This window comes from Phyllostomus hastatus, unplaced genomic scaffold (assembly GCF_019186645.2).
Source record: "Phyllostomus hastatus isolate PE091 unplaced genomic scaffold, TTU_PhHast_1.1 phas_contig_150, whole genome shotgun sequence".
In the NCBI taxonomy this organism is placed as follows: domain Eukaryota; kingdom Metazoa; phylum Chordata; class Mammalia; order Chiroptera; family Phyllostomidae; genus Phyllostomus; species Phyllostomus hastatus.
Window position 1 is genome coordinate 13,289,407 of NW_025333611.1, and position 13,819 is coordinate 13,303,225.

Consider the following 13,819-nt stretch of genomic DNA (forward strand, 5'->3'; position numbering starts at 1 on the left):
ACGGGGGTGGTGACGCTTGCTCTGCAGAGCGGCTGCGAGAATTACGGGTGGTGCAGCATATTCAGGGTTGAGCAGTGCACCTGCTACATCGAAGGTGCTGCTGCCACAGTGCTCACTCCCCTCTCTCCCTTCTCCAGGGAGGCTCTTGCTGAAAGAATTCACCTTCCGCCCTGCCGGCCGTCCTGCCTTCCACCATGTGCACTGGTCCAAGGCACTGGGCAGGGTGGGATGCTTCTGGCTGTGCCAGGGGAGGCTTCATCAAGCTTTCTGGGCTCTCCGTGGGGTGCTGATTTAGGGGTTCCTGGGCATGGGGAGGACTGGTGCTATCTGTGCTGGCTGCATGAAAGCCACCTGCAGAAACTTGTTAAAAATCAAGATTCACAACCCCATCAGGAGAGACTGATAGACTAGGTCTGCAGGGGGTGGTCCAAGCCCTCATGTTGCTGATGAGCAGCTAGGTTAGCTGTTGATCATGGCTCTCGGGCTTTGGGGTTAGGACATTCTGACCACTCAACTCATAAGAATGTCTGGCAGATCATTCCTAGGGTGGTGTCTTATGGGCCTTCATGAATGGGGTCCGAAGAAGATCCTGGGAAGAGTTCTCTTGGCTGTGTGTTCCATGCCACCCCCTTTCCTATCTTCCCCATCTCAACAAATGGCACCTTCATCACCCGGAAACCTCTGAGTCATCCCAGACATGTTTCTTGCTCTCATTAACCCTCCTGCATCATAACCAACCCAACCCTAAGCCCTGGAATTGGTCCACTTCTCCCCATCTCCACAGCCATCAGCTTGGTCTAACCAGCCACTAGCTCTCATTGGGACTGTGGCCTTCTAACTGCCCCATCTCTGGTCTGCATTCCACATGGGAGCCTAAGTTGTCTTTCAAAGACATAATTCAGATCCTATCTCTTGCTAGCTTTGAACCCTTCAGTAGTGGCCAATGCAACTTAAGATAAAACTAAATTTGGCCTAAGTTCCTGCATGGCCTGGCCTCTGAACACACCTCCAGTCTGGAATTGCACCTGCCCCGCTCTGTTCTCCAGGCTCTGTTAGCTCTCTGCCAGCTCCTGCCTGAGGCCCTGCACGTGTGCCCTGCCTTCTGCCTAGACCCTTCCTCTTCTACCCGCTGCCTTCACGGAGTGAGCTCCTCCAAACTGTTTAGGATTCTCCCTAAATGTCACTCAGGGACCCCTATGACATTCTGATTCCCGCTATAGACCTCTAATAGCATCTCACCCCTTTCTTCAAGTCACTTATCACATTTGCATTCACGTTTGTGTGCATGGGTTTTTCAAATTATCTGTGTTTCCCACTAAAACTAAATCCTATGAGAACATGGAACATGGCTGTTTTGCTCATCACTACATGTCTAGCACATGCCTGAACATAGTAGGCATGCTATAAATACATACTCATTCAGTGAAATGAGGGAGTGAGTGAATGGCAAAAGGCCCAACCTTGAGAGACCCACATCCCACGCCGTGCAGGAGGTGTGGAGAAAATCCAGCCCTAGGCTGGAATGTTGGATGAACTTCCCTGACACTTTGTATGTGCATCTTTTCCTCAGGGGTGAGTGAAAAGGTAGGGATTTGTAACAGAAGTACAATAACCACCTTTTGGCAAGGTGGCTCTGGGGTTCCTGGAGAGCATTTGCAATGAGAGCAGCTTGGGACCGGACATCTCCTGGGTGCAGTAGAGCAGGCTGGTGCCTGTTCTGACAGACCTGGATTCAGCTCTTGGTGCCGTCAGTTCCTTACTGTGCGACCTTGAGCGAGAAGACACCTTCTCTGAGCTTCGGTATGTGTATCTGTAGACATGGAGCAATTACTCGGTGCTGTCAGTGCAGCTGTGAGGATTAATGAGATGATGTCTGTGGAGGGCCTAACAGAATGTCTGGCTTACAGGATGTGCTCCATGATAATAAGATCTCACTAGGCTGTAGGACTCCTGCAGGCGGGAGCCATGTTTGACTTTGGCCCAACAGCCCAGTAATTAATATAGTGCCTGGCACACAGTAGATGCTTTAGGAAGTCTGAATGATTTCATTAAGGATCAAATATATATTTCTTCAGTAGGATTTCCCTCTTCCAGGAAGGATTCCCTATGTGTAAAAATTTCTTCTCACTCAAACGAGTGACTTTCCTTGTGAGCGACTCAAATCCTTATGTTCTGAAACCTCCGAGCTGGAGGATTAGTGTGTGTTTGTGGGGCGGCTCTGTCCTGAGTCATCTCGGGACCCGCACCCTCCCTTGTGTCTCGTGGGAGGAGGGGACGCACCGGCCCCGCTGCGAACAAGAGGACTGGAGAAACAAACCAACGGCGAGAGGAGCTCCTGCTTGGTTCCAGTATATAGAGAGTACAACTGTTTCTTTGAAACTGACCTTCATTTATTTGGAGGGGAAAGCAGTTAGTTCAATAATGGCTTCCTGGTGCCTCTCAGCATTTTAAAAGATGGAAGAAAGATCTGGAGCAAGGCAAGGTTCCAGAGTTTTCTAAGTAACACACTAAGCCCAGCGACCAGTTGGCTCCCCAGTGCTTCCTGCTATCCCCTAACCCCCCCACCCCCCACCCCATCCTTCTCCCCAGTGCAGTGTGCCTCCCTCAATAGACCAGCCTCTTTCTGAGACCCTGACCGGGCCTTCCCCGGGGCGGGTGGGAGCTGGCTTCATTACAGTGCCGGGTGGCCGGAGATTCCGCGGACATCTTGCGCGTGACCCAATGGGTAGAAATGCTGCTATATTATATTCCAATTATTCCCTGTCCCTGCGTGGCCTGATTCCAGGGGCTGAATAAAGAGGTCCTTGTTTGGTGGAGTCCATCCCTGCTCCCGAGTAAGTAAGAGCTGGTCCCTGGCCCGACTGGGTCTGAGGCCTCAGGGAAAGGGTGGGGAGGAGCTAGGGAGTGTGGTACAGGTGGGGAGGGCTCCGCAGGAGGTGGGAGGTCCCGCTCTGCAGGCAGCCCAACCCTGTTCCCAAAAATACAAACAAGGGAGGAAGGTAAACAAATGGGGCCCCTGACCAGGACCCTGCAGGGGGCATGGCTCTTTGCCCTCCTTCCCAAGAGGAATCCCAACCCTTCTCTCCCACGGAGAAGACAAACACGGCTATGGAAATCTCCCGCCATCTGGCCCCTGGAAGTCACCAGTTGGAAGTTACTCCTACCTGCGTTTGTGTTTGCCAACCACTGTCTCCCCAGATCTGCTTTCTCGCCTTATGAGTGGAAAGCCTTTCATGGAAAATTTAGAATTTGGAACCTTCTTCAGATTCCAAAGGGGTTATTGTTCTACATTGCACTACTTTTATTTGGGTGTTATCTGAACTCAGAAGAGGTAGAAACCCACATCTTGGCTTTGCTTGGATGCTCTTGCTGAATACTAAGAACACGTTAGTTAGGTACCTTCACTGTTTGAAGCTCACGGGTACCTCTCGGAGTCCATCCCAAACCTAAAGCCTGGAGTCCAGATTCCTCACCAGCTGAGGCCTGGGTTTCCATGGGAGAAGGATGTGGGCGGGGATGGGGCAGGGATGGCACACTGGGACACCTCAGGGAGACAATGGCATGGATGCTTTCACGGCAAGGAGAGGAGGAACAAGCTCTAAGGGCGTCACGGTGGCAAGAATGCCCCACTTTCAATGGCGTGGAAGCCAAGGACCTGAGATGTGAGGGGGATAAGGTCTCTGCAGAGGGAAAAGTGGAGAGAATGTGAGTGAGAAGGAACTGAGGGTGGTCCTAAGGAGCAGGGCCCGGAGAGAGGCCACAGCATCCTGCACCACCAAGAGCAGGGCTATGGAAGGGCTAAGCTTTGCAGCATTTAAAACTGCGGCCTCCAGGAGGCTGGAGCCTGCAGGGGGCCAGGGGGTTGTCCCACCAGTGGCTGTCCAAGCCTGGTTGGTGGACTGACTCTTCAGAATCACCTGGTAGGCTGGTTAAACGCATGGACTCCTGGGGTCCACCTGATCTACTCAGTCCGATTCTGAGGGTCAGGCCTAAGCAGCTGGAAGTTTATCAGGTTCCACAGATGATTCTGATACTTACTGCAGTTTGAGAGCCCTGATCTAGTCCAACCCTGTGGCTCCCTGGAAGCGGGATGTGAAGCCCACAGAGGTAAAGCGACAAGTCTAAGGTCACAGGTCTACCTGATAGGAAAGCTCTCGTGACAACCAGGGTGCTCCTGAGCCCTGGAGCATTTCAACAGGCCGGCAGCCTCGTCTCCTATCTGGAGCTGTTTCCCTTGCCCCCTAAGTGAGAGCCTGCACTTTTGACCCATCCGTGCCTCCTGCTGGGGTCTGCTCCTTGCTGAGGATGCCCTGGCCCTAGCCTCTGCAGGCCAGGGGGCAGGAGCAGAGGGAAGAAGGACCCAGTTCTCTCCTGAGCCTTAGTAACAGGTGTGGGGTTGGCACATGGGTAGAGAAGGAGAAAGCACACAGTTACAGCTGAGGGGTTGGCTGGGCTTGGGTTTGTAGTACTAACAGCTAACTTTCCCTGAGCATCAGCAGTGCACCACTGTACTAAGTCCTTTGCATGTATTAGCTCGAACCCCATGGAGCAAATCGTAATTGGCCCTATTATGCAGATGCAGAAACTGAAGCCCACAGAGAAGTGGTCATTTGCCCAAGGTCACTTAGCTAATAATAAGTGGCCATATCACTTCCACATACAATCACAATCTTTGTATGGCCCAATGCAGTATGAATGTCACCCACCTTAACCCAACAAGCCTGCAAAAGGACCCCGAGACCTTGGGAAAGAAAAGAAAGAGTCTCTGCAGTGAGATGTGATCACTCCTGGCTGGGGGTGGGGGGTGGGGGAGGGCAGACCTTCCAACCCTGTCCACTTAACACACCGAAAACACTTCTGATGGGCATTAGCCGGCCTTAGAAATGACACTGTGGAGAGAAGGTTAAACAGCCTTTTTCCTTTATCTTTTTTAAAGGGAAACTCCCGATATCAATTTGCTTTCTTTCCATTTGTCTCTCTCTCTTGAAAGCAGCAGTGTGTCTTCGGGATTTCAGTTACTTGAGGAATTCCGCTGTGTCGGGCTCTACCCGAGCCGCTGGTGCGACTGCAGGTGTGTGTGGTCCGTGCCATGCAGCCGCCGGTACCTCTCCCGGTACCAGGGCACATGACTTTGTCGTGATCGCCTCCCTCCATTCATTTTTCTGGAGCATCCCCAGAGCCAGGAGGAGAAATCAAAGCAGACCAGTGCCTCAGAGGGGGGACAAGTGCTTCCCGGGCCGTGTGGACAGCATGTCACACTACCCTCTAGGTTCGCCTCTTAACCAGACCTCTTCTTCCTTAGAAGAGATCAATCGGGGAGCCTTTGGAACAACTCAGGAGGACTCTCAAACAAAAGAAGATGGACATGTTTTTACAGGAGGGGAAGGACTCAGTTTCATTTTAGCAGGGTTTGGTGTCTGGCAGCTGGAGGTGAGAGGCAAATATAATTTAATTCTGGTGACTTCACAACATCACCAGAGAGTCAGGAGCATTTCTGGGTGTGAGAATGTGTGATCCTCAGGTCATCTTCCTGCTCTTTCGAATTTCAGGCTTTAGACAACTTAAAGGAGCCTCGGGGCTGTGGGGTTGTAAAATGCTCTTATTAACTCACAGTGGAGGGGTGCACCGGGGTGACGGCAAGCCGCGAGGGGAGGCAGGGAGACGCAGCCTCTGCAAAGCTCTCGAGCAGTGTGGGCTCTCTGCAAGAGCCCTGGAAATGCTGAATGAAAGCTGCCTCTCCATGTGCAGGCTGCCTCCCTCCTTTCCAAATGCCGCGTCTGCGGTAACTACAAACTACTTTGTATGCTGCATTCGTGACACTGCCTTAGCCGACACATGATTACTACTGAAATAAGGCTGGTGTGATGTTCGAGTCCAGTGGCCTTTTTAATTATTAAACTGAGGCTGCTGAATGAGTCATTCCACATACCAGCTTTTCCTCCTGTGGTTCTATTTCAAGTGACTAGTCCCTTAGTGTGTTCCACTAACACCTGAGTTGGGTCTTAGATGGATACCCAATCTGCAGAGCCTTTACAGGATGAACAGTATTCTCCAGGCTACACACACACACACACACACACACACACACACACAGACTGTGTAAAAACACAAAACCCACAAAAAAACTTTACAGCAAGCTCATCAGTAAAGCCAAGATCGGAAAGTGCCCAGGGCCCCGACTTACCAAGTGGCAGAGCGATGAAGAAGGGTAGCCAGCACAAGATGAACATCCCGACCACTATGCCCAAGGTCTTGGCTGCTTTCTTTTCCCTGGAGAACTTAAAAAGTTTGACAGCTATGGAACTCCTGGGGTTGTGGCCTTTGGCCCTGGCGCTGCTGAGGGTGTCCTCGTGAAAGTTCTTGGAGTGGATCCTCAGGGTCAGCTCCTTGGAATTGGACATCTCCTTCATGACCCCGGCCTCCAGGTTCTTGGTGGTCCTCTTGGCGACGATGTAGACGCGGCAGTACATGACCAGAATGACGGCCAGGGGGATGTAGAAGGAGCCCAGCGAGGAGAAGAGGGCGTAGAAGGGCTCTTCGGTGACCCCGCATTCCTTGTCATCATTGGGTGCTGGCTCCTTCCACCCAAGGAGAGGCCCGATGGAGATGACCGTGGACAAGACCCAGACGCCGAGGAGCGCCAAGATGGCCTTCCTCCGGGTGACCAGCGTCGGGTACTGCAGGGAGTAGCGCACTCCGATGTAGCGATCGATGGAGATGGCGCACAGGCTCAGGATGGAGGCGGTGCAGCACAGGACGTCCACGGCGGCCCAGATGTCGCAGAAGATGCGGCCCAGCACCCAGTAGCCCAGCACCTCCAGGGCAGCCGAGAAGGGCAGCACGGTGAAGCTCAGCAGCAGGTCGGCGATGGCCAGGTTGACGATGAAGTAGTTGGTGGGTGTCCGCAGGTGACGGTTGCAGGCCACAGACAAGATGACTAAGATGTTGCCCACGATGGCAAAGAGGATGAAGGCGCCCAGCACCAGGCCCACGGAGATGGCCCTGGTGACGTCCAGCTGGGGCAGTCTGGAGTTGTTCGAGGTCTGGTTGGGGCCAGTGAAGTTGGCATTTTTCAACTCTCCCCAGTGGGCAGGTGCTGATGTGTTGTGGCCGGTGTCCAGGTCGGGATTCATTTTAGAGTCCGCCCTCCATAGCCAGGGGGCTGACGGGGCTGGAAGGGCTGCGGGGAAGGCTCCTCAGCTGCCCCGAAACTTTGCCTCCCCGGTGGTGGTCTTCTTCCCAGAGGCGCCCTCCCGGCGAGGAGTCATCTCCCCAAGCAGCCCGCCCGGCCCGGCAGCGCGCGTCTCCTCCTGCACCGCCGCTCGCTCGCCTGTCAGAGGGAGGAGGAGGAGGAGAGAGGGGACCAGGCGGCAGCTCCAAGTTAATGGTCCACGTCAGGCGCGCCGGCCGGGCTCGCGAGGGAGCGCGGGAGGAGGGGCGCGGGCAGGGGGCGCCCGGCTCGGCTCGGCCCGGCCCGGCCGGGCCCGCTGCGGGTCTGCGGACAGCGGCGCCTCCGCCCAGCCAGCGCCGAGGAGGGTCTGCTTTCAATGAGCCTCCGCTGGGCTGACTGCACGCCGGTGACATCAGGCGGGGGAGCCCGGCGCCCTGACTCCGCGCGGCACTAGGGGGCAATGCGGGTCCAGCGAAGGCGCCCGCACCCCGACGCGGCGCCCCCGCCGCCCCAGGGCCAGCCTTGTGTGCGCGCGTGTGCGCGCGCGCCCGTGTGTGAGGGGGAGTGAGGAAAAGAGACTTGAGCGTGGGGATCCCCTTGCGCCCCACCCCGAGGTGGCCCCCTTGGATTCTTCTCCCTCCTATTCACTCTTCATTTTAAAAAGTGGGGTGGGGGTGCGTACCTCTAACGGGGGGGCGTCTGGAGTCAATCCCCGGATTTACGGGGACGTGCAACTTGTGCGGCACCTAAAAGAGGAAGAATTCCAAGGTTAGGCAGGTGGGAGGGCCTTGAGTCACATGAGAGACCAGCCCCTATCCTTTACCTCCCATGAAAATAAAAATAAGGCCTCTCTTCATCTATTCATTCATTCCCTCCCTCCCTCCCTCCCTCCCTCCCTCCTTCATTCAACAGGTTGTTAACTGAGAACCCATGCTCTGCCCAGGGATCTGTTCTAGGTGCTGTGGGCACAGCAACTGAACGAGTAGACAAAGACCTGTGTCCCCCTGCCCCCAGGAGCTTACACGCTAACAGGTGAAGACACTTACAAAAAAAGTAAGCACACTGTGAGGTGTGTGGTGGGCTGACAGGTATAACAGAAAATAAAACTAGGAGGGGGAAATGGTGTGTGTGGGGGGGTGGCATTTGAAATTTTGGATGGGTGCTCAGGGCGTCACTGAAATGGTGTTTGAGCCAAGACCTGAAAGAAACGAGGAACCAGCTAGTGGGCTGTCTGGGGGGAAGGGAGCTGGGGAATCTGGATTATGCCTGGATCCCCCTCCTCCTTCCTGTTGGCCACACCGGACTTTCGGCTCTAGGGACACACTCCCAAAGGCGGGCAAACGGCACTTGGGAAAGAAGGTGCGGGCCAAGAGATGCCACGGGGGAGCCGGATGTTCCTGGACGACACTCCAGTGCTTGGCACTTGGGCAGAGACAGGGTTCTAAGCACGCTCTGCCTTTCCTCATGACCCTGTGGAAGGGGGAGCTTTCTCCCTGTCCTTCCGTGTTGTGGACGGGACACCAAGATGCAGCGAAGTTTAACTCTTTGTGCGGGTCCACGCAGAGAAGCTGGGGACTGAACCCAGTGGTGGGTCTGTCCCAAGTGAAACGCTTGGCTGCGGTGTCACGCCTCTCCCCCAGAAGCGACGTAGGGGTGGCTTTTTCCTCTTCAGGTTTATTGAGACATAACTGACATGTAACACTGTATCCATTTAAGGCATATAACAGGTGGATGTGGTACACTTACAAACTGCAAAATGGTTGCCATCATGTTGTTAGCTAACACCTTCATCACTCACATGATTAATTACTATGCCTTTTCTGTGGTGAGAACTTCTAAGATCTACTCTCTTAGCAACTTTCAAATACACAGCACAGTGTTATTAACTACGGTCCCCACGCTGGACATCAGACCCCCGGACCTCGCTCATCTCAGAGCTGGACGTTTCTGGCCCTTGACCAGCATCTCCGTTTCCCTCCCCCAACCCGTGGTAACTGCCGCTCAGCTTTCTATGGGTCCAGCTTTTCGGATTTCACGTGTGGGTGACATTACACAGCATTTGTCTTTTTTGTTTGTTTGTTTATCTTGTTTCACTTAGCATAATGCTCTCAGTGGCAGGATTTCCTCCTTTCTCATGGCTGAATGGCAGGCACTTCATTGTATATCTACACATCTTCTGTATCCACCCATCAGCGGATGAACACGTAGGTTGTTTCCATATCTTGGACACTGTGGGTGATGGTGCAACGAACACGGACCACAGCTGTCTCTTTGAGATCCTATTTTCATTTGCTTTGGATAGATACCCAGGAGTGGGGTTGATGGATCATATGGTAATTCTATTGTTAGTTTTTTGAGGACCTTCTATACTGTTTTCCATAGCGACTGCACCAATATAAATTTGAGCTAGGGAGTGGGTTGATTGTTACAGGAGCAGACTTCCACGTAGTAAATGTGGGGGCCCCGAGCTATGAGTGCCGGGATGGAGCCCACATTTATTGGTAGCCAAGCCTTGACTCCTTTTCCATTACTCTTCCCAACACCCCTTTGAGGGAAGTATAACCCGTCTGCACTGACAGACGAGGAAACCACGATTCGGAGAGAGTTTGCATTTCCCGAGTGTGTGTGACCGGTGGGCACGTGGCAGAGCAATGCGCGGTGCCGGCTGGAGGCCGAAAAGCAAAGCCTGACGCAGCTCCGTCTCCTGTCCACGAGCCGGGCCTGGGGCTTCCTCCCTCTCCCCTGGACACTCTCTACGCCCTGACCTGCAGGGCCAGGGGACCCGCTTGGGCGATGTACATTTCAGCTCCCCAACATAGAGGAAGGTCCCTCCTCAACAGAGAGGAAGGTCCTGAATTCCCCCTTACTTTTAATATATATATTTTGGGAGGGTAGGTGGTTATCACACACATATGGTTTTAATCTTTTCCCACCCAAATGCACAGACTCCCAAATGCACAAAACACACAATTTCAAGGGGTTCCCTGAGATCAAGATATCTGTGGTAGAGACAGCCCTGAAAACGGATTTTTTTTTCCTATTTTAATTAAACTGGCTTAAGTTGGCTTTGAAGATTTTAAAATAAGAGACTCACAGATTTATAGCAATTTCACTCTTCGAGAGCTATTAGAACGAACCCTTTCTTGTCACTTTTCCACTTGGGAGGTGGTCCACGCAAAGTGGGGACTGGTGAGCTCCCCAGCACCAGGTACAGAGCTGGCTGTCAAACACTGTTTCCCTGGCCCCCAGGGCGGGGCTCCTTCCTCCCCCCCGAGGGAAGCCACACAGGACAGCTACTCAGGCAGGACTTAGATGGTGGGGGGCGGGTGGGGGCGGCCTGAGACTGGGACAGCCCTCTGCCAAGGTCTTTATGAAGAGGGGACATTGTTCTGTTCCCGGGTGGCTCGTGTACTAATACTGATCTGTCTGGAGAGAGGGGCTGGGCCAGATGGTGTTTTGAGGTCTCTTAGCCCCAGGTAATCAGCTTCCCTTGGTGGGTCAAGTGAGCCCTGAAGGCACCTTGCTGCCCTCTTTTCTCCCCTTCGTCCACAGCGGTGGTAGAGCGGAGCGTCACACACTCAGTTCCCACCACTCTTGTGTCTCTTCAGTCTAGGATGATGGTGCTTCTCTTGAACTAGTTGGTTCCCCGGGGGAGTGGGAGGAGGAAGAGAATGCCAGGAAGTTGGCAGAAGCTGGCGACTAGCACAAAGGCAGGGGTGTGGGAGAGAAAGGGTGGGACAGCATGAAGAGCAAGTTCCGAGCCCACATACTGATGGCGGTGGCCCATTTCCCACTTCCCTGGGCACTAATCTCACCAGCTATTGAACAGCCAGCAACACACCATTGAATTTACGGAGGCTGTGTCTACATAATCACAGTCACCAGCTGCAGTGCGAAAACTCAGCCTATCAGACATTTTTCTATGGTGGCAAAAGGCCAGGAAAAGAAAAAGAGCAGATCTGAGATTTCAGGGTTGGTTTATACTTGTTTTGAGAGAGAACAGTGTGTTACCTAGATCAGAACTTATGCTTGATTCAGGTGTCAGGATGTGGAAGAGGTTATTGAGCCATATCGAGAGGTTCAAAATCCTTGTAGATTTCAGAGGTGTTGTCATTTACCGGTGCCTTTCACGAAGACGCGACAAGCATCCCACCATCAGGCAAACAGGTATTATTAGCCTAAGCAGCAGCCACGTACAAGGACCCCACTAAAGCAACCTTTGCTAATGGTCCTTGCCTTGCTGTTCCTCCCCTCCCATCACTGGAGATGCCTCTTAACCCCCCTGGCTGATATCTGACCCATGGAATTGACCATTTGTTTAGGTGTCATGAGGATACAGACGATATTTCATTTTCTTGGTACTCCCTGGGGCAGAGCCAAGCACAGAGCTCTGACTCACTCGAGGCTTGGAGAAGGAGAACCTTTTCATTACCTGTGATTACATTACAAACCTCTGATGTTGCAGGCTCCCATTTCTGGGAGCCGTCTAGGAGAAGCTGCAGCTCAGTTTGACCTCCGGGGAGACCAGGGCACTGGGGGAGATCTGCTTAGAGGGTCTCTGGGAGGAGAGCTCTCCCGTGTGGCCGTGCGGTTTTGCGCGGTTCTCCCTCTCTAGCTCTCTCCAGTTTTCCATTCGAGCGGCCATACACAGGAGCATCTGCTCCATGTGAGGCACCATGCTAGGTGCTGGGGTGAATAAAACATTAATTAAATCAAGCAAACAATCTTGCACTGATCCTGGTGCCAGGGGTAAGGAGTAGGATGGTAGAGCACTCTTCATAGAGTACCTACTACGTGCCAGGCACTGCACTGGGTACTCCGTGTTCATTTACGCACATCTTCACAACAAAGCAAGGTAGGAAGTATCCCCATTTCACAAAACGAGGAAACTGAGGCCCAGAGAGGTTCTGTGACATGACCAAGCCTATGCAGTGAGTAAGCAGCATGGATATTCAGAGCATTGCTGTCTGGCTCCAAAGCTTGCATCCTTCTCTCTGCACCAGACTGATTTAAATAAAAAAGGAGGAATGAAGGAATGGAAATGGAGGAATGAAGGAAAGAAGGAAGGAAAGAAGAAAAGCAAGCAAGCCAGCAAGCAAGCAAGCAGAAGGTTCGCCTTGAAGGAAACCACAGCAGAAGACAGGATGTGACCAGGTTCCTGAGTGAGGCAGAGGCCAGGGAGGGAACGGCAGGCAGCGCTGTCCTGGCCAGAAGGCCCTGCAGGGGAGCTCCTCAGGCCGCCTTCCTCGGCCGGCACCGGTCTGCCGAGAGTCTGAGAGCCGACTTGGAGGCCAGTCCCGCTTCCCTCATTTAATAGCTGCTAAATGACCTTGGGCAGGAGAGTAAAGTGATTAAGAGCCTGAACTCTGGCATCCAACGGGCCTGGATATATGTTCCAGTTCCACTAATTTATTAGCTGTGTGTCCTTGGGCAAGTCATCTCTCTGAGCAGCCCGAGCCCCAGTTTCCTCATCTGTGAAATGAAGACCCTAACGGGCCCCGCCTCAGAGGGCTGCGGTGAGGGCTGGACTCAGGGATGAGTGCGCAGCGCCTAGCGCAGAGGGATGGGAATAACACCGGCTAGGGGTGACTGAGTGTTGGCTGGGTGCCCAAAATGCCTTATGGACATTATCAGATTTGATCCTGATAGTAACATTATGAGGTGGGTGCTATTATTATTGACATTTACAGACGAAGAAACCGAGTCTCAGAATGGTTGCCCAAGGCCACTGGGCCAGCACTTGGTGCAGCTGGAATACAAAGCACCCAGTGAATGAGGCTGAAAGTGAAAAAAGGAATTGGAGGTGGGAGGCATCTGTTTCATGGGCTGCACTGGGGTCTCCGGGAACTTGGAGGGAGGAGGAGAGGCACGCTTCCTCCCGGGCAGGGGGCACTGGCTGCAGAAGAGCCGTTTTCACTGCCTCCAAAGGCCAGAGGCGTCTGGGAGTGGGGGGTTTCAGCCCCCTCGGGGCAAGCCTGCTTCGCTCTCTGGTAATCACAGTTTGTCAATCTTTGTTGAGCACGGATTCCCCCAAGTCAGAAATTCTCTTGCACAGCCTTCCCTGGCAAGGTAGGGAGCTCGGGAGCAGCCCTCTGCAGTGGGCCGGTGAAGTTTAACTGCTACGTCACACGGGGGGGGCCGCATTCACATTCCAAGCCTGGGGAGAGCCCTGAACTGGGGGCTGGGGTGTGAAGGCACAAGGCACGGGAGTGTGGAGTGTGGAAAGCCTGCCGACTCTGGAGCTGGAGAATGGGTCTGTTCTCCCTGGGGGGGCAGGACGAGATAAACAGGTTGCCCACATCGGCCCAAGGTGCTGCAGAGACGAGGGCCAGGGGGACAGTGCAGCATTTTCTTGAATGACTCCAGTTGTCCCTTTATGCCCATGGGCTTTGCCTATCCCTTTGTCCAGGAATCCATGGTGACCCCAAAATTGACCAGGGAGAGGTCTCCAGGTCGTGGCCTCGTTGGAGCTGGGTGTGCGGTGTGACTGCACCACGTCTCCGCAAGGCCGATGTCATTTTCCATACCTGACACGGAGGGCAGGCTGCCAATGGAGATTTTACTGGCACTGAAACTCTCCCGAGCTGCCTTTGGGTCGCCCTGCCAGAATGTACTTTCTAATCACAGAGCTGAAACCATTAAAGGTTA

The 13,819-nt window shown here is 53.5% G+C and overlaps 1 protein-coding gene across 2 annotated transcripts in view; it reads right to left on the minus strand.

Moving 5' to 3' along the window:
- The window catches only part of ADRA1B (adrenoceptor alpha 1B), an 82,516-nt gene that overhangs the window by 31,204 nt on the left and 37,493 nt on the right, over positions 1–13,819 (minus strand). For both annotated transcript variants that reach the window (XM_045827944.1, XM_045827952.1), the window contains 2 exons: positions 7,854–7,917; positions 6,185–7,330 (listed from right to left, as the gene is read on the minus strand). In XM_045827944.1, coding sequence (XP_045683900.1) covers positions 6,185–7,133 — 949 coding nt within the window. In that variant the 5' untranslated portion in view covers positions 7,134–7,330; positions 7,854–7,917. The remainder of the gene's footprint in view (positions 1–6,184; positions 7,331–7,853; positions 7,918–13,819) is intronic.